General features: G+C 45.5%; 2 protein-coding genes across 3 annotated transcripts; both read right to left on the reverse strand.

Annotated features, from left to right (window-relative positions):
- Positions 1-213: 213 nt before the first annotated feature.
- Positions 214-6,051, reverse strand: LOC136660310 (group IIE secretory phospholipase A2-like). The gene is made up of 4 exons (XM_066637437.1): positions 4,386-6,051; positions 1,891-2,035; positions 615-721; positions 214-359 (listed from the first exon to the last, which is right to left on the reverse strand). The coding sequence occupies exons 1-4, from the start codon at positions 4,561-4,563 to the stop codon at positions 214-216; spliced, it is 576 nt and encodes a 191-aa protein (XP_066493534.1). The 5' UTR covers positions 4,564-6,051.
- Positions 6,052-6,538: 487 nt separating this feature from the next.
- Positions 6,539-24,797, reverse strand: LOC136660536 (Fc receptor-like protein 5). Of its 2 annotated transcripts, XM_066637775.1 has the most exons (10): positions 24,635-24,797; positions 22,634-22,672; positions 20,163-20,483; positions 17,802-18,095; positions 16,059-16,346; positions 14,982-15,263; positions 11,684-12,004; positions 10,549-10,659; positions 8,700-8,797; positions 6,539-8,178 (listed from the first exon to the last, which is right to left on the reverse strand). In XM_066637775.1, the coding sequence occupies exons 1-10, from the start codon at positions 24,666-24,668 to the stop codon at positions 7,939-7,941; spliced, it is 2,028 nt and encodes a 675-aa protein (XP_066493872.1). In that variant the 5' UTR covers positions 24,669-24,797; the 3' UTR covers positions 6,539-7,938. The 2 variants fall into 2 exon arrangements, with proteins under 2 accessions (XP_066493872.1, XP_066493873.1); XM_066637776.1 differs by lacking the exon at positions 16,059-16,346.
- Between the last annotated feature and the right edge of the window lie 966 nt (positions 24,798-25,763).

Genomic DNA, 25,763 nt, shown 5'->3' on the forward strand with positions numbered 1-25,763 from the left:
AAAGCAGAAAAAAATGTGGACATATTTAAGTCGTATCAAGAAAAAACTTTTAATATTGATCTTATGGTGGGAGAGGCCTGCCAAAGTGCCTGGAGGTCCATGAAAGCTGAAATGCAGCCCTCGGTAGTGTTGGGAAATATTTCGCAGCATCCCTTTGAGGAAGGCGGAAGTCATGCAATTTCAGGCATTTGGGCAACGGGCGTTCCAGGGATTCTACTGGCATGGTGGGGTGTCCCCACGGCATAGAAAGTTTGGGAAATACATGTATCTAAGCCTATAGGTGCTGGCGGCTCTCCGGAAACATAGAGCAGCAGCCTTATCACACTCACAGATCATCTTCTGGCACATGGTTCGTCCACCTGGAAGATAAGAACGAAGAGTTAGGCTTGATTGACATGTGATGTGATAAGAGTGTTTGTACTCCTTGCTGGGGTGACCATCACAAAGTGCATGAGGCAGAACTGGGTGTTTGTTTTTGTAAATATGCCCTGTGTGGGGGTGGAAGAGCTAAGCGACACTGTGGGGTGTCCGTGTGGCATCTGCGATGTGACTTGTCTTCCAGGTCTCCAAAAGCCCACAGCCGTCCCTGAAGTATACTCCCTGCTGCCACGTACGGCAAAATAAGTTGCCTTTCTGGAAGTCATAGCTATAGATGTCCATTTTGGGGTCACAGCCAAGCGATGACATCTTTCCGTAGCAACAGTCGTGGGTGTGACAGCACCTGTTGAAGAACACGCAGGTCACTTTAGTCAGGAAGGAAAAAAAGGACAAACCACTAGGGCAGGAAGTCTGGTCTAGAGGGTAGAGCCTCCATTAGCCCAAAGACAACATCCGAAGGTCACCAGTTCGAGGCCACCAGCAGCTCCGTGAATGGTGAGACCTTGAAGCAGCTGACAAGCTGAGTTATTGCACCTGCTCTTTGGAGTGAACGAAGAAGCGTCTTGGCCGCCCTTCAAGTGAGAGATGAAGGAGCTGCTTGTCATGAGGAAGCTGCTTGAACCATTCACTAAAGAGTCTGTGCCATGTCTCCAAAACTAGACATGATAGGGCAAAATGGATGCCATTTTTGGAATCAGCACCCCAAATATACCCAGGAATTGGTGTAACGTTTAAGGAAGCAAAATATGTGTTGGCCTGTGTAATTATGGCTGCCAGCTTTTTCTTACTAGCAAAGCTCCTGTGCCTTTAACCGCTGCGCGGCAGTGAGGAAATTAGCTGGTGACTTTATTTCCTAGCATGGAGATGAAACAATAGGGGAAAGTGCACTTGCAAAACGTCAGCCCCCATGCAGTTATCCAAGGTGCAGGAGCTCTGCCTGGAATGACACTGAGTTGAGTCATGGAGTTCTGAGCACGTCCTGGTGAGAGCGGGACTAACGGGAACTTCTGTTTCTTTGGGTGGCAGGCATCAAAAAGCCCACTACCACTCTTCCCCAGGTAGGGGAAGGGCTAGGGACACTAGAGACCCGAGGGGGGTGTGAGTTTGGCAATAAGGGAGCTCTGAATAGGGGTTTCTTTACCTGCTTTGAACTCCCTCCCTGTGAAGGCATTGATATATACCGCTTCTCAACAAAAAAAGTTCATAAAGTGGTTTACAGAGAAAATCAAACAACTGAACAGCTCCCCATCCCAAAAATACTCACAATACGCAGAACACCAGCAACAGTCACTAGAAAAGACACACCAATTTTGCACAAATCTATTGTTCTCTTTCTGGGAGAGTTACAGAGGAAGCCTCTGCATGTCAACTCTGAAGTAAGCCCTATTGAATACAATGGGACTTACTGCCAGGTAAGTCTGCATAGGTTTGCGGCTTTAAAGACATTTCAACTTAATGTGCTGATTATTGGATTTATTTTAATTTTAGCCCTTTCCTCTTTCTCCCACTCACCAGTCGGTTTCATCCTTTGGTTGCTTGGATCCTCCCAGACCACAGTAGCATCCGTATCCATTAAAAAACACTGATGAGAACTTGCTCGTTACTTGCCGGATGACATTGGCAAACTGGATCAGGTTGCCACTGGCAAAGGACAGGACTGCAAGAGATAAGGGTGGCTGAATATCCCAGCAGTCTCTGGAAGAAGCAGCTTCCAGTTTTCTAAGGGATGCTCTGCCCTCCATTTAGCTGCCTGAGGGCTTTGGGTTACAGATCATCCTGATCCTGGCACGGGCCCACAGTGTCCATCATAAGGTTTTGGTTGCATAAAGTGACCCTTACAGTAAGGTCTGCCACAGGTATAGAACATCATGCACTTGGAACATGCCCTACAAAACACTGTGTTCTCCAGCAGCTGGTATTCAGTTAGCCCATTCTATTAGATACAATGGCGATATAGAACATCCCATGTTCAAGGGTAATAAGCTGTTGAATATCAATGGCTGGGGAGCACCAGTGGGGGTGGGGGTGTGGCACCAGTGGGTTTGACTGTCCAGGTTGATCACTGGTCAAGGAATCACACCCATCAGAGGGGGTTCACTTCAGTACACTGGGGTACAATTGACACCTAGGGAAAACACAAGGGCAAAAAGTTTTCCATGGATCTGAATGTGCGTGAATGACTGTTGTGTGATATTTGGAGCGGAGAGGGAATAATTTTGTCATGGTTTTGATCTTTCATGTATTTTATATCTTTGCAAATTAAATAATGAAAAACAAAGTTTTTTAAAAAGCCAGCTAGGTTAGTGTCAATTCAATACATCTTGTGGCAGTGAGTTCCACAGGTTGTGCAGTGTTTGTGGGTCAAGACCCACTAGGTGGGTGGCGAGCCAATTTCATGTGGGTTTTACGTGGGTCCTTCCTGGAGGGCAATTCCCAGAAAGTGGTGATGCCTTTAGGGCCCAATCTCCCTGAAGACCATCTGGAGATTATGGATGGTCCCAAAGAAGACTGCAAGGCTGTTGTCAGATTAGGTCCTGTGATGCCTCTGTGCTCAGCAGCACTGGTGGCCAGCTTGCATCCAGGTGCAAATCAAGGTGCTGGTAATGATGTTTCAAGCCCTAAATGGCTTGGAACAAGACTACTAGAAGAACGGTGTCCTCCTCACATGAATTGATCTGGTCCCTAAGATCTTCTAGTTGGAGACCCCCAACTGTCTGTTGTAAAGTTGGAGGAGACACACAGCTGGGCCTTTTCACTACCAGTAGAAATCTTTTAAGAGAAAGAAAGAATGAAAAGATCCTGCATTCCTGCCTGTGCTTTCAGCTTCACTACTGCCTAATGACTCCATCCTTTCTCTCTTTCTGCCTCTTGTACGCAAAACAGTCTTTCGGAAACCACAGTGCATCCTCTCTCCCTCCCTTCAAATCTCTCCTGAGAAAGTGTTTGGCATAACTCTAGACCAGGGGTCTCCAAACTTTTTGGCCAGAGGGCTGCAGCAAGTATCTGGCATGGTGCTGAGGGCCGGGAAAAAAATTTAAATATAAAATTTAAAGAGATGGAACTTAGATGAGTGAACAAATGAATGAATGGGCTCATTCATTCAACCTCTCTGGCTCTCAGAACACCCTCCAGACACAACCAGAGCACAGCTCTGGTCATGTTCAGTTGAGTGGGCCAAAGGCTTTCAGGGAACAAGAGCCTGGCTGCGGGCCAGATAGAGGCTTGCTGCAGGCCGCATCTGGCCCCTGGGCCGGGGTTTGGAGACCCCTGCTCTAGACCCTTTATGTGACAACAACTGAAGCGAAGAATGTGTGCACGAAATAACTGCATAGACACCCCCCCATTTTTCTCTGCCACCACTCACTTCCCCTTCCTCTGTCATCTTCCCTTTTCTGCTTCTAGCTTGTGAGCCTCTCGTGGAAGGACCTGTACCCTCTTGTGTTGTGAAGCACTATCAGGGTGACCAGATGTCATAACTTCAAAAGAGGACAAGGCACCCCATAGTGTAGGCGCTCCACATCCAAGAAAAATGTAGGACATGACAAAATAAAAGCTAAAAACACTCGTTAATTGATTTCATGTGGTCAGTTTAAACACTACATTACTTTATTAAATTTAAAACTATATTGCATTGAATTTATTACATATTTATTTTATTTATTTTAGAGATTTATATCCCGCCTTTCTATCCACTGAAGGACACTCAAGGCTGCTCACAATTAAAAACATATTAAAAACATAAACTATACATATACAGATATAAAAGACATTCAAAACAATAAAAACCTGCTTCCCAAATTAAAATACAATTACAATATAATCACAAGAAGTCTATGTGCTACCTGAAGGGGTCTTCTCACAGGAAAAGGAGGACATTTAAGTTCTTTTCCAGGGCATGAGGCTAAAAAAGAGGACATGTCCTGGAAAAAAGGACATCTGGGCACCCGAGTGCCATGTTCAGTGGTGGAATAATGATGATCATTACAGAACCTTTGGTGTGTACTTACCACAAAGGAGAAGCAAAGTGGTTCCATATGAATGCTTCATCTTTGTGCAGCAATAAAAATATTCTCTACAATGTTCTGCCCCGCAAAGCTCTGAGCTGTGCTGGAAAAGCTTCCTTGATGGCATCAAGACTCTTATACATGCATCAGTGATGGATAGTTCTCTGCCTCTTTCATCCATGGCATTCGGAAAGCCTATACAAATATTGACAGTTCTCACTTGGTGTACCCTGGGCTGGGTCAGCCCAATAGAAGGATGAGAAGATTCATGAGAAGATTCCCCCTGCTTTCTTCCTTGATTGTTCCTCTATTTTACTGTTTCGCTCCTCCTGAATTCAAGATTAAGTAAGGAGATTTCTATGACTAATTCCAGAATTGAAGCATGCCCAGTTTTTAGCTGCTTTCCATTCATTTACACCTCATTCCACCTCTTTGCTACTGATGTGCATGAATCTCCACTGATTAGTAAAACACTGCAAAACAGCAATCTCGTATGTCCATTGATAAAACACTGCTAACAAGCCATCTTCACTGAATGGGAAGCTGACCAGGAGGTGTTGGGAAGCAGGTGACAGCAGCTGACATAAGTCCTCCTTCAGGCCCTCACCCATAACTTCAGGGAGGGCTGACTTTTGCTGCCCATTGCTCAATTCGCAGGCCCTTTGGAGGGCAGCTGACACATGCATGCACTTCTTAAGGCATGGAGGAACGTGCCATTAGGATGCATTATTCTGCTTCTTGTAATTGATATTGTGCCACCAAAGTGTGTGGCACTGCATATAGAAGAGATAATAGGTCTCTGCCCCAAGGGGCTTACAATACAAACAGGGTGCAGGCAGAGGAAGGACGGGAGCAGTGCCAAGGAGAGGAATATGCAATGATTTATTGTGCATGTAGTCAGTTACAGCTGTCGTAGAGAATTGCAAGTTGGAGGGTCTCCCACACATTTTCTTCTGCTCCATTCCTTTCTTCCTTTTCAAATCCAAGGAAGTAGGTGGAAGAGAATCAGGAGAGGCAGTGGCCGGAGTGCCATTGCATAAGTGGAGGTGGCATTTGGAATGCCGCTTTGGGTGCCAGAAGATATTAAGTGGGACTCCCTGTTCTTCTCCTCTTGATGCACTGTCCTGTCGCCTCAAGGGAAGACCTGCAGGCAGCACATAGTGTTTTTCTGCTTCATTCTGTGGTCCATTGTTTCTTGTTTAATGCATCATAATAAGCTACAGCTTTGCTGAGTTCTGATGGGATCCGGTAGCTATTTTTCAGTCTGTCCCTGAAGAAGAGTTTGAAAAGCCCAGAGTATCAAATCCATTGAATGTGTTGGCAGCAGTCTCTGGTGATAAGTTTTGCTTTTTTCTGTAGTGCAGAGACTAGGCTTTTGTATTGACCTGGTGAACTATAAGCAACTGATATTCATGTCTTGGTGACCTCCAGATTAGACTGCTGTAATGTGCTCTACCTGGGGCTGCCCTTAAAGACTATTAGGACACTTTGTTCACAATACCTGCCCTCCTGCTGATGGGCATATTTTATACCTGTCCTCCTACAAGTGCGCTGATTTCCTTTCAGCTTGTTTCCGTTCAAGGTGATTATTTCTTTTACCTCCCAGATTCTAAATTTTTGGGGTTCAGGAAATGCCTTCTGTCATTACAAGCACCCACCACATTTGGTTGTTTTATTGCTGCATCACTTTTATATTGATTATTTTATGTAAGCCCTCTTTGATGCCCACAGTAATGGAGTAAAAGCAGGGTAAAAATGTATCAAATAAATAAGTAAATAATTGACTAGTGAACCAATAAAATCTGCATGAATTTGCCAAGGAGAAAAAGCAATCTCCCCAAAGAAGAAAGCATACTTTCTTTTTTTAGATTGATTTGTGTATGTGTGTGTGTGTGTGTGTGTGTGTGTGTGTGTGTGTGTGTGTGTGTTTCACAGCAAGCTTCATCCCAGAAAAAGAGGTAGTGCCCCTTGGTTGTGATGGTGAAGGGAGAATACCTCTTCTAAGATGATACTTTAGTTTTGCTCCATCTCCATTTTTGATGGAGATTGAGGAGCTCCCATCAGCTTCTCCCTCCCCGCCCCACCCTATTCTCCATTTTACCTCCATCTCCATTTTTGATAGGTACATCTGTTAAAAATAATTTTCAGTCCATCAAAAAGGTTTTCATTCATTAATTTTACCCATTAATTGAGTAACTGGTCCAGTCCTGTCCAAAACACCTACTCCAGATTGGGATTGAAAAAAGTGAGGCAGGAGGATATAAAATGGGGTGAAACCACAGTGGGAATGCAGGGGTACTTTAGGACTCTGCCCCAGCTATGGTCCTGACTGTGATTATAGTCCCATGCTTTATTTTTGATGGGGAAAACAACAATGGAGGCTTTTCCCATTTAATATAGTACACGATCTGCACTGGAATCATACCCTCCCATTACATGTGTCTCCCCTCCCCCCACAGTGCCATTTACAAAAGGCACACACAGGGCCATGATAAACGTTCCACATAACAACTAGTTTGGGCCTTAATGGAGGTCCACCTGGTGTCACTGAAAGACAGAAAGGAGAGCAGGGCCCCCAAAATCCACTATTCAATTCACTCTTATTGGTTTATTTAATGCACGTTTACCTTGCCTCTCCTCCACTACTGTGGATGACCAAGGCAGCTTACAAAAAACCACCGATATAAAAACAATCCAGCAATCAAAAAGCTAAAAAGTCAGAGGCAGCAACACAAAGTTGTAAAATCATCAACAAAGATAAGATGTAATAAGCTGAGCTGGGCAGGGGTCCCTGCAGACAGCCTCACACTCCAAAGGATCCTGTCTGCATCCTCAATCCATACAAATGGAGAAGAATCCAAAACTACAGGACCCACAGACACCTGAGTGATCCCATCAACGTGGAGTCTAAGTTGTGGCAGATGCAAGGTGCCTTGCAAATTTGTCACAGTGAGCAACCATACACTCCTTCTTCACCTGGGGGGGGGCAAATGGAGCAGGCCCCTAGCACATGGAACAGCATGGAACAGCTCAGCCAAATGGCTCCTGGCAGCTGCAATAGTGGCAGAGAAAATAGCTTCTTCACTGCCATCAGCATCGCCAAGTAAGGTCCAAAATGAGCTCTCACCTGCGTTTGGTTCTCCTCCTGCATCACGCAAGGCGCCTACCTTGTTGTTTCATCAACTGCAGTTTCTCAGCAAACCAGGGACCCCACCTTAGCTCTATGACACAGCAGAGGCTGCTCAGCAGCGAACGGATCCACTGCCTTAGCCATTTCCTCAATCCAGAGTTCAATCATGGCTTCGGATGTGTGTCAACCCTGGTAGTTGGAAAACCCCCCAGATCCCTCAGGAGTCCATCTGGAACCATAGAACATGATAGCAGTGCAAAGAAGTGGGAACAGAGTCACTTTCCCAGCATCCAAAGGCACCACCAGGCCAGCTACGAATGGAGGAATCCAATTCACACGTGAGAAAGCACAGTTAGAGCATCACCCAACTCCACCCCCCACACAGGGCATAACCTGCCCAAAGTCTCGTTCTGCTCCACAGTCACTTCACTTTGCTGCTTTGTGGGTGGGTCGAACTTGGATCTCACTGTAGGTCACCCCATCCTCTCCCACTGGCTTCAATCTGTTCAGTCCATGCAGGGGTCGAAACTGGATCTCACTGTATGACACCCCTTCCTCTCCCACTGGCTTCTGTCTGTTAGGTTTATTTGGGTGTCGAAACTGGATCTCGCTGTATGACACCCCATCCTCTTCCACTGGCTTCTGTCTCTTTAGCCTGGCTTCAGCCTGTGTCAAAGCAGAAGGAACATTGATAAGGGCACACGTCATGCTTGACCAATGAGAAAGCAGAGGGAAATTGAGGGAGGCTTCCTTAGGCATCAAAGTGGGGGGGGGGGTCCAATCAAAGCCCATTTGAGTCCATAAAGGAGGAGGGAACTCTGAACTGACGTCTATCTTCATCATGGGAGGGGTGGGGTAGGGATGAGATCGGTAACATATTTGCAAAGATACCTTGGAAAAAATCATGATGGTTGAACTGGTTTCACCTATGGAAAGCAAATGAGCCACCCAAGCTCAGCCATGGGTGGGGTGAAAACCACACAACAATCACATTGTTCCTTCCTTTCTTTACAAACAGATTATACTGTTTGCAATGTCACCCACTTTTGTTCCGCCTGTACTTTAAAAAAAATCTTATTTGTATTTTCAAATTGGGAACCCCTGGGGACAGAACTGTGAACCTGGAGAAAAAACTCCAGAAGCTGCTGTAAGCTAAGGCGATACACACAGAACGAACAAGCAGATACCTGTAGCTGCGAGGAGACCACCTGGAGCTCCAACCTCCTGAGATTGTCCATTTCCTCCTGGTTTTGTGGTGGATGAAATTCTTCCTGACCCTTTGATGCTTCCAGAGTGGAAAGAAAAAGGAGAAAGGCTGAAATTGGAATCTTGTCATCCTTGTCAATGATTGTCTAGCACAGTGGTTCTCACACATTTAGCACTGGGACTCACTTTTTAGAATAAGAATCTGTCAGGACCCACTGGAAGTGATGTCATGGCCAGAAGTGACATCATCAAGCAGGGACATTTTTAATAATCCTAGGCTGAAATCCTACCACACTTACCCAGGAGTAAGTCCCATCGACTATCGTTAAAATCATATATATAGTAGCCTGTTAAAAGTACAGATCTGTAACATTTCCCCAAATGCAGTCACATACCATGGGAGCATCAAGTCTAAAAGATTAAAAATAAAATATTGGAATGAATGGGGACCCATCTGAAATTGGGTCCTGACCCACAGTTTGAGAAACACTGGCTAGGAAATTCAGCTCAGCAGGGTCATATTTAAGCCAATTGGGCCAAAGGGCCTCCACGCTAGGATAACCTGTATGCAATTTTATATTAAAATGTGCTTAGATCCATGTGGTCCATTAAACTCACATGCACTTTTAAAGTGCACATTCTGATTGGTTTCCATTCTACCACCGAGATAAAAAGTCTAGAATAAATTGTATTTATATCTCTAAGATTCTATAGACCTTGGCTGTGAACCTGGGGCCCCACAAAAATGTTTCCAATTGGGCCCCACAGCACCTAAGGCTGCCCCTGAAGCTCAGGTCACAGCAAGAGGATATGCTTTCCAGAGAGTCAGTGATCTCTGGAAACTCTCTTTTAAAGCAAAGTTGTGATAGTGAGAACTAAATTCACACACACCAGTTTTCAAAGCAAACAGAAGTGAAAATGCAACTAAAAGAGAAGATGGTTCCTGTCTCAAAGAGGCTCACAATCTCAAAAGACAGAAGCAAAGGGAGACACCAGCAAATAGCTCCTGGGAGCTAAATTCTAAATTCTTGTCCACTTTATTCCCCTTGTTATAGGACAGACCTACTACAGTTCAGGTCTGCTGCCTTCTAGTAGATGCTGACATGGGGATCACTTTGAAAGTGGCTAATTTTGCTCTTGCAGAGTTGAAAATTCATTCAAATTATGTACAAATTTGTGCAGTATAGTAATTGTTCTTATGGGAAATTAATCTACTCCATAGAGCTGATTATGTCAGGGGTCACCTTATTTCTATGGAATCAGATTCGGTTTTTATTTTAGCTAATTTTACCTAATTCTGAGCTAAGCAGTGAGCTCTTTTAAATGGTTTTTGATATTGCGGTCTATTTTATGTTTTTATATCTTTTATTAATTGGTTTGGTCTGTATGATGTTTATAATTATTCTCCCTTTTTAGCTTATGGATATTTCGCAATTTACTGATCTTTTATTGTAACAACCTATGGTTATCACAATTAAACTTTGACTGACTGGCTGGCTCCTGGGAGGGATGCTCTGAGGGGCCGAAGAGGAGCAGTTGCTCTCCTCCTGCTAGAGGTAAGACACCCACCACTTCAAATGAAGTCTCTTTGCCCAGTGATGAGCGATGAGAAGGAACCCCTGCCTCTCTGCAATCTCCTCTCATGACTAGATAATGGAAAGAGATGCCTACCTGTTCCACCACAGACCCTCCTGGCTAGGCACCTAAAGTGACATTTCAAGGAACTTCCTTCCAAAGAGAACAGTCTTATAATTTTCAAGGGGAGCCCAACAAATTTATCTCAGACCAGTGACACATGCCGGGGGGGGGGTCCTTCACATTCCCATCTACCTTTCTTCCTTCTCCAGCAATAATAGCAAGCGAGTGAGACCACCGGGATCAGGAGCAGAAGAGTGAAGCAAGCATACACTGAAGCTGGTAGAGATGAATCTTGTGCATAAACTGAAAAGAGAAACAAAAGGGAAGGATGTGTAGTATTTCTTTAGTTTTGTAACCTGTGCCCTTCTTGAAGGCTTAAGGCAGGGGTGCCCAAACCCCAACCGGGGGCCGCTTGCCATCATGGAAGGTATTTTAGTCACTGAGGGTAAAGTATGCAGGGAAAAAAATGTGGTTCCTCTTTCATTTCCTTTCTGTGACTAACAGCAGCTTCAGGCGGTGATTTGAAGCGAACAACATGGAACAAAGGCTTCAACTTCCCCTCCCCTGTGCCATGGCCCTGTTCCTAAACGATCCTGATAGTTGCATTTAGCAAAAAGAAAGCTGAGATGTCAAAGCAGTACTCTTGTCACATTTGTACTAACTACTATATTCTAAAAATGCTTCATGTCAGCTCTTACAAATCCATTTAGAAGCACATTCCCACCCTCTCAAGATCTGCCGAAATGAAGAAGCATCTCGCATCATATCCAGATCATAATCAGGGTAAGATTTCCTTTAGATGAATTTTGGAGGAAGGAACTGGGGAGGAGCCAACGAGCTTTTCCCTCTTCCTACCTAAGCTGGTTACAAGAAAGAAGCAGCCAGATGCTGTTCCCAGCTGACCACAGAGGGCAAGACAAGACTTGGGAAGGAAGCAAAGAGGTGAAAAGTAGGTGTGGCACAGAGTGAGCTTTGAATCAGAACTTCTCTGATTCCAATATCACCTATATGCCATGAGCTAGCTAAGAGGCCTACATGGTGCTTCCTTTAGCCTCAACCTTCCCAGCTGTAATATGGGGATAACTCACTCCCTGACAGGATTGTCATACTCAAGATGATACCCGTGAAATGCTTTGCAGACTCAGAAAGTGCTATGCAAATGCCAAGCATTTTATTATTAAGGAGATGCTACTCAAGGCACTCTAGTTACGTAAGGTGATGATTACACCTGACCCTCTGAAGAGTTGGATCAACATGTATGCACAGGTTTATCTCCCTGCTAAAGAAGGTTAGCCACTTGGAACTACCACTCCATAAATGACCTCACCTAGGACATTCACTGCCTGGCTCAGAGGAGAAGGCACCCACCGGCTGCTCATGTTTTCCTCATAACTGCAGGCAATTTCCCCACTATAGCTGGAGTTAGCTTGTGGGATACTTAAAGCAGCATCTGGAGAGGGATCCCCAGGTTCACTGGATCTCCTCAGAAACTCTTCATTGCTGATGTTCATCTCAACTCTATCCCTGTAGAAGTGGAACCTTTTCTCAGTGTTGCTCCTGTTGGTCAAGCAAGAGATGAGCAGGAGCTCCTCTTCGTTCACTGCTCCAGATGGAGGATCCACTTTCAGCACTGGGGGAGGGAGGGGATCTAGAAAAGTCATCCAATACAAAGAGATGATTAGCAGTGTCATTTTGGTAACTGATTCAGAGTCTGCACTTTGCTGGGCTTTGAACAAGTCACACTATGCTGCAGAGGAGTCATTATGGCAAAAACCCAGCATTCCAATGAGTTTACTTCTGGGACTTGGAATTTGATCAGGAAGGGTTGTCACCCCTACTGAGACAATACAGAGGGAACTGGTGTCGGGGTTTTTGACCCAAGTCCTGGTCCGATTTCTTTCTCTTCTGCCTTTGACCTCCACCTCCTTATGGGGGAAACTTGGTGTGATCTGTGGGTCATGTGATGTTCACTGGAAGTGGCCTTATCCTGAATCAAACCCTCACTCCAAGTGAATGAGACAGCAAAGAGGGAACAATCAAAAATCCAGTTTCTCCCAACTGTACATGTGAACTACACACGCAATTGCCAAGAGAGGAAGTGTGTTACGAATGACACATGCATTCCAGTGGCAGCCACAGCAGTATATTGGTTGAGAGACCAACCTGTTCCCCAAGCACCAGCTAAGGATTAAAGATGTAGAAAAAAAATCAGGCAAATTCTACACCTCTGTATACTAACCAACTGTGAAGCATAACATCCTTTTTTGGTAGAATAGCTGAGGCAGAAAGGAAATTTCAATTCTGTTTATTATGTAGTTAAATCTCACTTTTCAGGATAGCTGGTTTGATCAGTTTCTTAGAGAGAGAGAGAGAGAGAGAGAGAGAGAGAGAGAGAGAGATTTTCTGCCGCAATCACAGGAATCAGTGGGAGGGGATTTTCCTGGTCTCATTTGTATCCCAGTACACCTGCTAAGGGGGTGTCTATGCAAATAAGACTGGAGATATTTATGAATGCAGAACTGGTGACATTAATATGAGTAATGGAGACTCAAGTTGCTGAAATGAACAATGACTCAACTGAAAGACCCCAAAAGTCCAAAAGGTGAAAGAGTGGGCATCTTTTCCTGTGATTCTGGCAAAAATCCCTTCTGCCCTTTTTAAGAAAGGCAATGCAGCTTCTAATGGCATCAAAGAGTCAACTGGTGCTTATGACTGCTGAGGGGTCAGGGCTGGCCCAAGACCAACCAGACGAACTTTGATCAAGAGCAGCAGGTCAAATCCTGCTCCCCTTACCTTTTAATTACCAGCTTCTGTTCCTAAGAACATAAGAACAGCCCCACATAGGCCCATCTAGTCCAGCTTCCTGTATCTCACAGCGGCCCACCAAATGCCCCAGGCCCACCAAATGTCCTCATACTCTAGTCCCCCTCTTTTCCATGTTTCCTCTTCCATACCAATTCTCTTTCTTCCCTTTTTCAATCCAGCAAATGAGGGGAGGAAAAGGCAAAGAGGAGGCACATGGGCAGAAAACTTAAGATGCAGGCAAGGGGATTTATACAGACTCAGCAGGCTCAAGTAAAGACTTCAGAGAAGAATACCACATTTTGCTGCCCAGCAGAGGACTGTGGAATGGGAGCAGTGGCATAGCTAAGAGGGGGTGGCCCATCCCGGGTGCCACCCTTGGGGGAGTGGGTGACACCACTAGTAACCAGAATTGCAAAAATTGTGGTTGTTAGGAATAATACCATCATGTTATATGTCATTACTTATTTGATTTTTTTATGTAAACCGCTTTGTGAACTTTTTGTTGAAAAGCAGTATATAAATACTGTTAATAATAATAATAATAATAATAATAATAATAATAATAATAATAATAATAATATGATGTGTAGTTTACAGCAGAAAGCAATGAAACAAACTGGAGTGAAACATCTCAGTTCTATCAAAAGTTATAGTAAAAAAAAATGCAACTGTCTTATGTAACAAAAAGTAGATTTTCTTAACTCAAAATGGACCAGTGAGACTGATTGTTCGATGAGCCAATGAGAAGTTATTATGACATAACATGGAACACATAAGATGTAAGTAAGGTGACACCCATGGGGGTGTGTGTGTGTGATACCACTAGTGACCCAAATTGAGAAACTCATGGTTTTTAGGAATAATACCATCATATTATATAGTATTTGGTGTGAAATTTAATGCAGAATGTAATGAAACAAACTGCATTGAAATATCTGTTCTAAATAATAGAACAGAATATACAGAACAGAATAGAACAAAATAACCAGAAAACACAACTGACATATTTTTTTTGCTGGTTACTATCTGGTTTGGTGGCCTTTACTGTTCTATAGTAAAATAAATAAATGAAGTTAATGGGGGTGACACCAACCCTAGTGATGCCACTGGTGTGACTTTTGGGTGTTTTGGGTCACTAGCATGCAGCACAATCCTATCTTGCGTGGAACAGGCAGAACAGGCAGTCCAGGAGCCCTGTGCTGTATCCAGCACAAGACAGGGCTACAAAGTGGCTCAATGGATAAGCCACTGCAGCCCCAATGGGCCTCTTTGGACTTGCGCCACCTCCAGAGGTGGCGCAAGTCCAAGGAGAGCAGAGGAACAGGGTTGGGCTCCAGCATAACAGTGGGGTCCCAGCCCCGCCTCCCACTCCCCGCCCGCCCCCGGGACTGCCCTCCAACTGCCCTCCCCCTGCTCTGGAACATGTCCCCCCTGCCCTCCCCAGGTCCCTGTGTTGGCTGAGCTCAGCCGACGCAACCTGCCTTCCATAGAGAGAGAATGGAGAGAGAGAATGACACTGAAATCAGTTTATTTAAGATGGTGGGGTTGAGATGACTGATGAACCCATCCCTCTGCGAATATTCCTCTGACACCTGTTAAGCCAATACTTATAAAAGCTGGATGATGCTTTGCTGAAATTGCAATTGTGCAAGCCCTTTTCTGGGCCATAAACCTGGTAACTGTTTCAGGGCCAGTACATGTAAGACAACCCCATCCATTCATCGCCACCACATAAATATAGCTGCCCTTTGCCCACCTCAGAGATGAGGTCAGAGAAGTCCAGGCAGTCTTAAAGCAGCAGCAAAGAGGAACCAACTCACCTGTCCTGTCCACAGAAACAGAGTTACTCAGTTGGGTCATGATTTTCCTTCCTGATACTTGAATCCAACACCTACACTGGAACATCCCAGCAAGCTTTCCATCCAACCTGCACACATTATTGTGACTCCTGGGCTGTAGCACAGAGAACCAAACCGATCTTTGCTGGTAGAATGAGAATTCTGCAGCCTTGTTCTCTACTGAGCAGTTGAGGGTGACCTCTTCCCCTAAGATGTAAACAGGGTGCTGGGGCTGGAGTGAAAGGGTTGGAGGTTGTGGGAGGCCTGGAATTCCAAGGAATGAGAGAAAGCAATCCCGTTACTTTGAGCACAGCGTCATGAATCATGAGTACTGATTCCCCCTCAGATAACTCCAATCACCAAAAATATTTATGAAGAAATGATGTCAGTCAAAGATTTGGAGCAGAAATTGGGACCCAGTTTGGAGTATAACCTGGGTGTAGAGAGTGTAGAGAGATATGCCACAGATGATGCACTCTTTTCACAGGACAGAAACACACAGTTCCCTGGGAGTAAGTTCCATTGAACTCAGTGGGCTTGTTATATAGTGGGTCCATGCGAATAAAGGAAGGCATAATGATAACAGCTCAATATTTATTCCATCTTCAGAACAGAATGAAGTAAAATACAAGGCAAACCCATGGCTTTTTATAGCCTTTAACTCCGCCCAGACTTCCCGTGATTGGTGCAATTGAAACCTTAACTAGAGGGCCAATCGGATGGTAGGATTTCGATCCATCACCCGATTGGCCAGCCATAAGTCTAGGTCAATCAATTATGCAGGATTTCAATTCTGCATAACTTACATACATCACAGGCTTACTTCAGAGTAGACATGCAAATTTGCAGAAACTGGGGTGGCAGGATTTCGCCTGAAACAGCATGAGACATTTTCTGCACCTTAATCCTGGAAAGCCCTATCAAGATTAGGGTGCCCAGAAAACATCACCCCCTCACCACCACCAAGCACCCATAGCTGCCACTCTGAGATGTGGGCCCCAGCTCAGAGAGTGGAACTTCCAGGCAGATTTAAGTAGCAGCAAATACAAACCAGCTCACCTGTCCTGGTTACTCTGATGGAGCTACTCCTTGAGGACTGGATCTCTCGTCCTGATACCCGAAACCAATACACACAATAAAACCACCCAGTAGACATTCCACCCAATGTGAAGGTGTTACTGGAAGTCTTGGGCTGCAGCTGAAGTGACTGGCCTCCTCTTTCCTCCCAGAATGTGTATCCTGTCAGGTCTGGCTGTGCAGGGGCAGAGCAAATGAACCTGACTGCTTCTCCTTGGATGTATATAGAATATTGGGGCCAGAGAGAAAGGGTTGGTGGCTGTGGGAACACTGGGATTCCAAATAAGAAGAAAGAAGGAAAGCAATTCAGTTACTCTGGGAACAACCTCATGAAACCTGATTGAAGGTTCCCCCTCCAAAAAGAACTAAGATCCCCATAATTTTTTGAGCAGAAGTTTGAACTTAGATTTACATTTGGAGTGCAGGGAAATATGCCACAGAAGTCACATTTTTCAGAGAAGGGAGAGGAGCACTGGGCCCTGCCATCCCTACTCCAAGGGAGAAGGGAGAGAGAAAGCAATCCAGTGAATTAGGACACAGCTTCATGAAACCTGAGTGCCAATTCCCTCTGCAGAGAACTCAAATCACCAGAAACATTCATGGGGAAATGCAGACCGACAAAGTTCTTGAGCAGAAATTGTGACCCAGGTTGACATTGGGAGTGTTGAGGGACATGCCAGAGAAGATGCACTTTTCAGAGGAGGGAACAGAGCATCAGACCCTGCAATCCCCACTCTCGGCTGCCTGGGTTCACCCCCTTTCCTTTTCTCCCAATGAAGTCTGGCAGTGTCAGCCCCAAGTACAGTGGGGCAGTGGGGTAAAGGCCCTTTGAAGGCCTCTCAGCCATGTGCTTCCCTTGTTTTGGAAATCATCTGTGTGCTCAGCTGTCCCCTCCCTCTTGTGGGGCCAGGCGCAAAGCAGAAGACCTGTTTCACTACTGCTGCTATACAGGAATTGCAGTGGTGGCACTGAGGAAACAAGGCACCTGTTCACCCCCACCCTTTTCCAGCTATGGGGGGGGGCGGTTGGCAGGGCAGGAGCTACAAACAATACGCATGCCATGGAGGGCTCAGTGGGGGCTTTGTCTCAGTGCCCTTAAACCTCACACTGACCCTGTTCTGCAAGAATGAGGGAGGAATATGCAGTTCATCTCCTAACACTCTGAACATGCCCTCCTCTTGCCCTTTCTAACTTCCCCTACATCCAAATGTTCTTCCCTTCCTGTCCTTAAATTGCTCTAGAAATTTCATCCTCCACACTCCAAATGTCTCTTTCTTCTACAACCATTTCATTGTCATTGTGTTCTTCAAAGACTTCTGGGAGTATAAGTGGGGTGAGGTGCTAGGAATCATTTGCTCTCCCCACACACAGACCCAAAGTTTTCTAGGGAGAGAAAGAATGACATTGAAACTGTTTTAATTACGATGGTTGGTCAATTCACCCCTCTGATCAATTCATCCTTCTATAAATATTCCTTTTCCATTTCTTGAACTCACAATTGCAAAAGCTGAGGTGGCAGAATTTAATCTGAAACTGCATGAGACACTTTTACTGGGCCTTAATCTTGAAAAGCTTAAGCATCAAGATCAGGGTGTTCAGAGACCACCCTTCATCACCATCAAGTACTCACAGCTGCCCCTCTGCCCATTTCTGAAGTGAAGGGTCCCAGGTCAGGCAGTGGAAATTCCAGGCAGCTTTTGGAACAGCAAATAGAAAGTGGCTCACCTGTCCTGGTCACAGAGACGGAGTTGCTCCATTGGGACTGGATCTCTCGTCCTGATATCCAAAACCAGTACACACAATGGAACTGTCCAGCAGTAGTTCCATCCAACCGTAATGTATTAGTTTTATGGCGATCCTTAGGCTGCACTTCAAGGTACTGGCCTTCTCTTTCCTCATAGAAGGTGTATCTTACCAGGGGTAGCACAGAAGGGGCTGAACAAGTGAGGGTGACGACTTCTCCTTGGATGTAAACAGGAAACTGGGGTTGGAGGGAAAGGTTTGGCCATAGTGGTGACTCTGGGATTCCAAGGAAGAAGAGGCAGAGAAAGCAGGTTGGTTAGTTTGGGTGCAAAGAGAGAAGACCTAAATGAAGTTTCCCCTCATGGAAAAAATAACATCACCAGAAATGTTTGTACAGAGACAATGACAGTCTAGCCCAGGTTTACACCTGGAATATAGCCAGCTGCCACCTCCGAGGTCAGCCTCTGCTTTGCTCTTCCAAGAGACCCTCATCCAACAATAAAGTGTCATTAATCTCCTGCCTGGAGTCCCCAACCTGGTACCTGCCATACAGGGTTCAGCACAGAGCTTTGTCTGAAGGCCCCAGAACCTGGCTTCAACCATGCGTAGAGGTGTTGAGAAACAATAGGGGATGAATATCCACTTCATCTCTTAATGTGCCCTCCTCTCATTCGTTCTCATCTCTTCTACCACTCAAACTCCTTGAGGCAGAGACCTGCCTTCCGTTCCTTAGTTACTTAGGAAATTTCACCCACACGAGATGTTTATCTTTTTTTCTACAGCCTTTTCATTGCCATTGTGTTCTCCAAAGATTTCTGCAAACACAAGTGGGGTGAGGGGCTGGAAATCATTTGCCAGCCCCACACTCAGACCCAGAGTTCTCTAGGGAGAACATGACATTGAAACTGGTTTAATTAAGATGGCGGGTTAGATATGACTGATCATCCCTCTATAAATATTCTTCTACAATTTCTTAGGCTGCAATCCTATACATGTTTAGCTGAGAGTAAGTTCCATTTAACTCAGTGGGTTTATTTCTGAGTACACATGCATACAATTGCACTGTTAAGCTCAGATTTGCAAAAGGTGGGGTGGCAGGATTTAGTGTGAGTCGTTTTCTAGGCCTTAATCCTGAAAGCCGTATCAAGATCAGGATGCGCAGCGAACACCATCCCTTCACTACCACCAAGCACCCATAGCTGCCACTCTGAGATGTGGGCCCCAGGTCAGAGAGTGGAACTTCCAGGCAGATTTAAGTAGCAGCAAATACAAACCAGCTCACATGTCCTGGTTACTCTGATGGAGTTACTCCTTGAGGACGGGATCTCTCGTCCTGATACCCAAAACCAATACACACAATAAAACCACCCAGCAGACATTCCACCCAATGTGAAGGTGTTACTGGAAGTCTTGGGCTGCAGCTGGAGTGACTGGCCTCCTCTTTCCTCCCAGAATGTGTAACCTGTCAGGTCTGGCTGTGCAGGGGCAGAGCAAACAAGGCTGACCTCTTCTTTCCACAGGTAAATGGGATACTGGGGGTGGAGAGAAATGGTTGGTGGCTGTGGGGACTCTGGGATTCCAAAGAAGAAGAGAGAAGAAAAGCAATTCCGTTAGTTTGGGAATGAGCTTGTGAAACTGGAGAGAAGGTTCTCGCTCAAAGGAGAACTAAAGTCATAACTATTTCCTAAGTAGAAATTGCTCTGCATTTACATTTGGAGTGTAGGGAGACATGCCACAGAAGCTGCACTTCTCCGAGGAGGGAAGGGGTGCTGGAATCCCCACTCTCACCTTCCTAGTCTGTCAGGGAACTCTGGCAGTGTTGTCCCCAGCTCTAGGTGGCCCCAAAGCGAGAGGCAGAAGCCCTCAAGGGACCCTCAAAGGTTTGATGCCCCACACATCGGAAAGCACATGTGGTCAGCTGCACACTCTCTCTCACTCCACCCCATGTGGCTGGGCACAAAGCAGAGCAACTAACTGTCATCTTTCATTGCTGCTGCAGAATGAGTGAGGCGCTGGGGAACTGGAGGTGAGCAAATGTTTTCCTTTATCTTTAAAAAGAGAACAAGGAGGATCTGGGAAACTATAGTCTGGTCAGCTTGACATCAGTACTGGAAGAGATCCTGGAACACCCAAAGTTGCCAGCTGCACAAACAGTGCGCACCTGCTGGATTCCATCAGCAGAAGTAGAGTCCAGATCATAAGAAGTGATAGTTCCACCCCAAATATGCCGCTCTTCCCACCACCCACCCTGATGCATGCCACGTCACTTTGCTTCATGGCTGGGTTGGCCATAAGCGTGCCTGTGTACACATGCAGCTAATTCAGAATAAGAACACTGCTCACCAATGATGGAGAGCATAACATTGTTACTCAATGCAGACTGGGACAGTGTTCCTCCACTGTCTCTTCCCAGGTAAGAGCAGGCAAAAATTTTGTTTAGCTTCGGATATGTGGTTGAGACCTCAAAGGTATACTCTTTCTGAGATTTTGCCTCCATCCATCCACCATCTGCCTTTTGTTCACGGAACCAGAACTGGTTTCCTCTCTGTCCTCCTGGGATGATGCAAAGCAGGTAGACCTGCTCTCCTTGGACAAAGATGTTGTGCGAAGGGGACAAGAACAGCTGTGGAGCTGGAGGAAGAGCTACAGATGTTACCTGGGAATCTGAAAAAGAGACATCCAGAAGCAAAGGTTTAGTTGAAATGGTTTAGAATGGGGTGTCAAGGGGAAGCTCCTTATCCAGACTGTGGGATTGGGCTTGTGATAACTGAGCTGCAAAGTGACAGTTCTCAGTTGTAATAGGAGCTTAAAGACCTTCTCTTTCCTTTGTTCTCTTCCTCCTGCCTGCTGGAGCCTGCTGAACAGAAAGTAAGGTGTGCAGATTTGTGATAGCAGTGATGCTTGAGAGCCAGACATGAGTGGAGATCAATGATAGAAGGAATGTTTTAAGGAAGTCATAACTTGGGGTCAGGGTGGGATGACTAAGGGAAGCAGCATTAGAGGTGATGGTTGATGGAGGATCAGAGAATGTGGTGGCATGGTTATTTTAGTTTAAGGCATCCTGGCCATTGCCCATTTTAAGATGACAGTGATGTGCTACTCAGGTGGTTAACTGCGCACTTGAGGAAAAAAATGAGAGGGAACACTGCTTGGCAGAAGCACCGCTGCTGAAAGGGAGGCCCTTGTGATAGTTGGGCTCTCTCATATCTAGAAAATATGATCAAGATATGCATATTTTCTTTTCTGTCATTTGCAGCTAATGAGTTCCTACGTGAGAACAAAGTGTTTATTTCTGGTAATCACCTGCATAATTATTTTATTTATTTGTTTTTATTTAAAGAATTTATATCCCGTCTATCTCCCACACATTCAGGGCACAATACAATATACAACATTAAAATATTAAAACATTAAATATAAAAAAAATTAAAAACAACCAAAACAGTGAAACTGATCAAACCCCTGAATCCCATAATAAGCAATTAAAATTACATCATTTAAAAGTGCCCATTGTGTCAGCAATCAAATGCCTTCTTAAATGAAAAGCTCTTAAGGCTCCACCAAAATGACTCCAGAGAGGCAGCTGTTCTTAATTCCAGGGGAGGGAATGATGTCACAGGATGTAATGATGTCACTTCCTACTTAATGACCTCATTTCCGGCCCTTAGCAGGTGCTATGAATGCTATCTTTGGCCTGCTGTATGAAATGTTTGATGACACTGGTGTAGAACTACAATATATTTGAGTTACAGAAGTCTGGATTTTCACAGGACAGACAGGAGCAATGGACCCTGGAATCCAAACTCCCCACTCCCCCTGCTGTTTTACAGAACCGCAGTGTTCATGTTTAAGCCATCTCAACCCTTTTGTCGTAACATAACATAATCAGCTGTCTGCAGTATTCAACTTCAGTGTCAGAAAGACCCTAAGAAGGAGACCCCATTGGACTGACTGCATAAAAGAGCCTCCCATTGGAGATGTTGAGCACTTGGGTTTGTGACACAGTAATGTTTGGATCCCAGTTTGCTCTGTTGCCCCCCTTGGACTCTGGGGTGATGGCCAGTGTTTTGTACTCCACATCTCTAGCAGATGTACTTGGGGGAGTGAGGAATACATTGCCTCTAGCAAAACAGGAAGAGGGCAAACACTTGGAAGACTTGAGGCGTGAATAAACTCACAGTTTTTTGGAATAATTACATATGGTTCCCCCACGAAAAAAGAGAGATGGCCTGACGTCACCTTTCACTCACTGGATGGCCAAGGTTTAATGCTGGAGTCCTTTAGCTCCCTAAGTATTGGTGGGATGGGAAGTGAGGTTCTTTCCTTTTTCCTTAAGGGGTCCAATTGTGTATTTCCTTAATGTGGTCTTGAATCATAGGTTTAATTTTTAGTGTAATTGCTCAAATTCTGCTTCCTATCACAGAAGTTCAAGGGCTGAGGCCCAGCCTTGAATCCAGAGGGTACCAGATTCATTCCCTGGCCATGTCACTGGGCAGGGCAGAGAAAAGGTTCCTGCTTGAGCTACTTCCACTTTGTATTGACTGATCCTGCACTAGAAGGATCTGGACTGTGTCAACATGGAAATCTGTTATTATTCCATTTTCTCCCTTTATCCAGTGAACGTTGTAAAGCTTGTTTCATGTCCACATCTTTTCTTGGGACTTAAAAACAAAATAAATATTACTGTCATGAGGAACAACAGGGAATGACAAGTCATAATTTCATAATTATCATCGTTGCAATTATTAAACCTTTGAATGACAGTCATTCTTTTTGGGCTTCTGGTCACTGGGATGAATTAATATTTTTCTTACCGGTAAAAGGCACCATCCAAGGAAGGACTGAGATTGAGGCTGAAAGAGATGAAAAGAGAGAGATCCAATCTCTGCAAAATCTGGTCTAAATCACTGTTTGTTGCAGGCCATTTTGAAGCTTCCTGGAAGGAAGGAAGGAAGGAAGGAAGGAAGGAAGGAAGGAAGGAACAGCGAACAGATGGACAGGTCATTGGGAAGGTCAGTAAAGAGTCACATACATAAAGGGAAAGCTGGTCCAAAAGAAAAGAGAAAAAGAATGAAAGAGAACTGGGAGTGTTTGACAAGCTGAATGTGAGAGAGACTGACATTCAGATGGCAAGCGACCAGTAGAGAAACAGGTAATGATTCTACCGAACCTACACAAGGGACATTCACTTCATTAGAATGGTGGATCTAGCCCTGATCCAGATCTAAGGCTGATCACTGGACACACAAAAGAGACTGCAATAAAATGTTGCATCTCCTGAGCTCCAGTTGGTTCCAGCAGGCCATGTCCCACTCCCTGACTGTCCACCAACCACTCTAGGAACTGCTCCTGCTTTTTCCCACCTGACATCTCAAAATTCCATGCCTTGGAATGGGAGCACTGAGCACACTCAATTCACATCTAGATTTTTTCCTTTTCTTTTCCTACAAATACAAAATGCCTGCTTTTGTGGACCTAGGCTAATTTCTTAAGGGCTACATTGTCTCTGGGTGAAGGACACTCAGGGCCCAAACCTATGGGTCTTCAGCGTCGGCACTGAGCTCCAGCACCGGCGCTAGGTGTCGTAAATGAGCCGTAAGTCACGCATACGGCACCAGGGGGGGAAAGAGCATTGGCGCTGCACCTCAGCACCACGTGGATCGCTGGCTGGCGCTCTTTCAGCACCAGCTGGCGGTGAGTATTTTGGGGGGAGGGGGGGCAGGGAGTGGGCGGGATGGGGTGGAGGGAGGGGAGGAACTGGGGCAGGAGAGTGATCAACTGAGCCCTGCTTCACCATATCCTATCCTCCATGTCAGGCTGAAAAACTGGCACAGACTTGAGAAGCCCCATTGCGGGGCCTGGGAGTTTCCCCAGGGGAAAGGGACTAAAGTTTCCATCCTCCAAGGAGACCATTGGTGGCCTCGGCAGTGCCACTGATAGCCATTTTGGTGCTGCTGCACCCAGCGGCACCGCCAGGGATAAGATTGGGCTGTCAGTCAGCTGAGCTTGCTAGTAGAATACTGATATTGGGTCAGGGATGCAAGTATCGTACAGATAGAGAGGAGATGGTTTCTCTGCTCTGTTTTCCTTTTTCCCCACTGCAGTTGTATCTCCAGGTTCCACAGAAGCCAAAAGAGATGTGAGATTGTCTGGTCTAGAGGGCTGAGCCTCCATTTGCCTGAAGATAACATCCAAAGGTCACCAGTTCAAGGCCACTGGCACCATGCGACCTTGAAGCAGCTGACAAGCTGAGCCGAGTTATTCCATCTGCTCTGAGCGTGGGAGGATGGAGGCCAGAATGTGCGACCAGATCAAGAAAGAAACATCTGAATGTTGTGGTTTCTCGAAAGATAGAACCTTCTTTCAAATTGTAAAAATCCCTACGGGGATTTAATTTGCCTGCCTACGTAAACCGCCTTGAATAAAGTCTAAGGAGAAATCTGAGGACCAAGAAAGGCGGTATAGAAATAACTGTATTATTATTATTATTATTATTATTATTATTATTATTATTATTATTATTATTATTGACTGGACCTCCTCTGGCTTTCTGGTGGAAAGGGGCAGCCAAAGCAACAACATGGGATGGGGGCCGAGGAGGAAAGTCAACAGGAGAAAGTGAAGCAGAGGAAGAAAAAACAAATAGTTTCAAACAGAAAGTGAATGTTTTCCTCGGCACAGGAATCCAACCCAACGCTGTTGCAGACGTTCATCGAGGGACACACAACGCTCAAGTCTCAGGAAAGTACACACAGATGTGCAGAGCGCAAACTGGGAAGACAAGGAAGCTCCAGGGGGAGAAGAAGGAGACTTACCCAAGAACGCAGAGAGCCGGCCAGGCTGCGCCATGTTGCAAAGATGGAGTCCAGAACTAAAAATGTCCCCAGCAGTCTTCTGATGCTCTTGTAAATCTCCTCCGCTTCTCTGACCACACTGCGAGGAAGTGCAGCTGGGAGGGGTGATGTCAAGAACCGAGATGTGTCATTGACATTGACCACCCGCAAAACCTCAGGATTTCCCAGAATTCCTCCCAGTCACTCTGCAGAAGTTCAACTGACAACTCTTAAACTGTGGAGATGGAGACGGTGTGAAAAAGGGGGCACCTGATGTGGATCTGTGCTCTTCAAATACTTTTTCTGCCAGAAAAGAGCCATCATTTCTGCACTAAGGCAACAAGTGAAATTATTTGGCCTTAATGCAGTCTGTAAATTCAACACATTTTGCTTCTCATGGTAAATGTTGATTTATGCAGGGCATTCTCTGTCAACCAGGAATTTGACTCAGCCTGCAATCCTAACCATACTTTCCTGAGAGTAAGCCCCATTGAACAAAATAGGACTTACTTCTGAGTAGACCTGGTTAGACTTGTGCCCTCAGTCAGTTCTCCTCTCCCCCCCACTCCCACCTCTGCAGTGTGGCTTCTGCAATGTCACTAGAAATGACCCACACTTGTCCAAGCCCCCTGTTTAGCCTTAAGGACTAGAAACTTGCTAATAAGTAACAACAAAGAAACATGGACACTCTCACCATTCTGGATTCTAAGGCAAGGATCCGAACCAGAGAATTACAATCATGGAAAGTCCTACAGGAGTGTTCAGAGATGTTTTCTGGGACCTCCCCAGAGCTGGCAAAGGTCACTGAGATACGAGCAGATGGGGCTTTATAAAGCCACACACATCTCTGCCCTGAGGCTGGGCTACACAGGGCTACACAGGGCTATGCAGGGTTACAGAGCAAAACCTGCCCTGATCCACATGGTTCTGCACAGCTTCTTGTGGGATGCAGCCCCCTGCTCTGGTCTGTGGTCCTCACTTCCTCTTTCCTTGCAACATATATCTGGAAGCTGCCCTGCTGGAGTTCGACTGGTGGGGGATGTCGGTCTGCTCTGCCCACAAGGGCAGGTTGTTTCTAGCTGCTTCGCAGTGGACGATTTTGAGGCTGGAA

This window comes from Tiliqua scincoides, chromosome 9, assembly GCF_035046505.1.
Source record: "Tiliqua scincoides isolate rTilSci1 chromosome 9, rTilSci1.hap2, whole genome shotgun sequence".
Lineage (NCBI taxonomy): Eukaryota > Metazoa > Chordata > Lepidosauria > Squamata > Scincidae > Tiliqua > Tiliqua scincoides.

What these genes read in the sequence shown, in the direction of transcription:
- LOC136660310 (XM_066637437.1), bottom strand. Translation starts at nt 4,563, where the DNA reads ATGGATGAAAGAGGCAGAGAACTATCCATCACTGATGCATGTATAAGA. An exon ending in CACTTTGCTTCTCCTTTGTG is followed by an intron (nt 2,036 to 4,385) that starts GTAAGTACACAC and finishes TATCTCTTGCAG; the next exon opens with TCCTGTCCTTTGCCAGTGGC. An exon ending in GAAAGGCAACTTATTTTGCC is followed by an intron (nt 360 to 614) that starts GTACGTGGCAGC and finishes CTTATCTTCCAG; the next exon opens with GTGGACGAACCATGTGCCAG.
- LOC136660536 (XM_066637775.1), bottom strand. Translation starts at nt 24,668, where the DNA reads ATGGCGCAGCCTGGCCGGCTCTCTGCGTTCTTGG. An exon ending in CATCAGAGTAACCAGGACAG is followed by an intron (nt 15,264 to 16,058) that starts GTGAGCTGGTTT and finishes TTGGAATTCCAG; the next exon opens with GCCTCCCACAACCTCCAACC. An exon ending in TGTTTCTGTGGACAGGACAG is followed by an intron (nt 12,005 to 14,981) that starts GTGAGTTGGTTC and finishes TGACTTTTCTAG; the next exon opens with ATCCCCTCCCTCCCCCAGTG.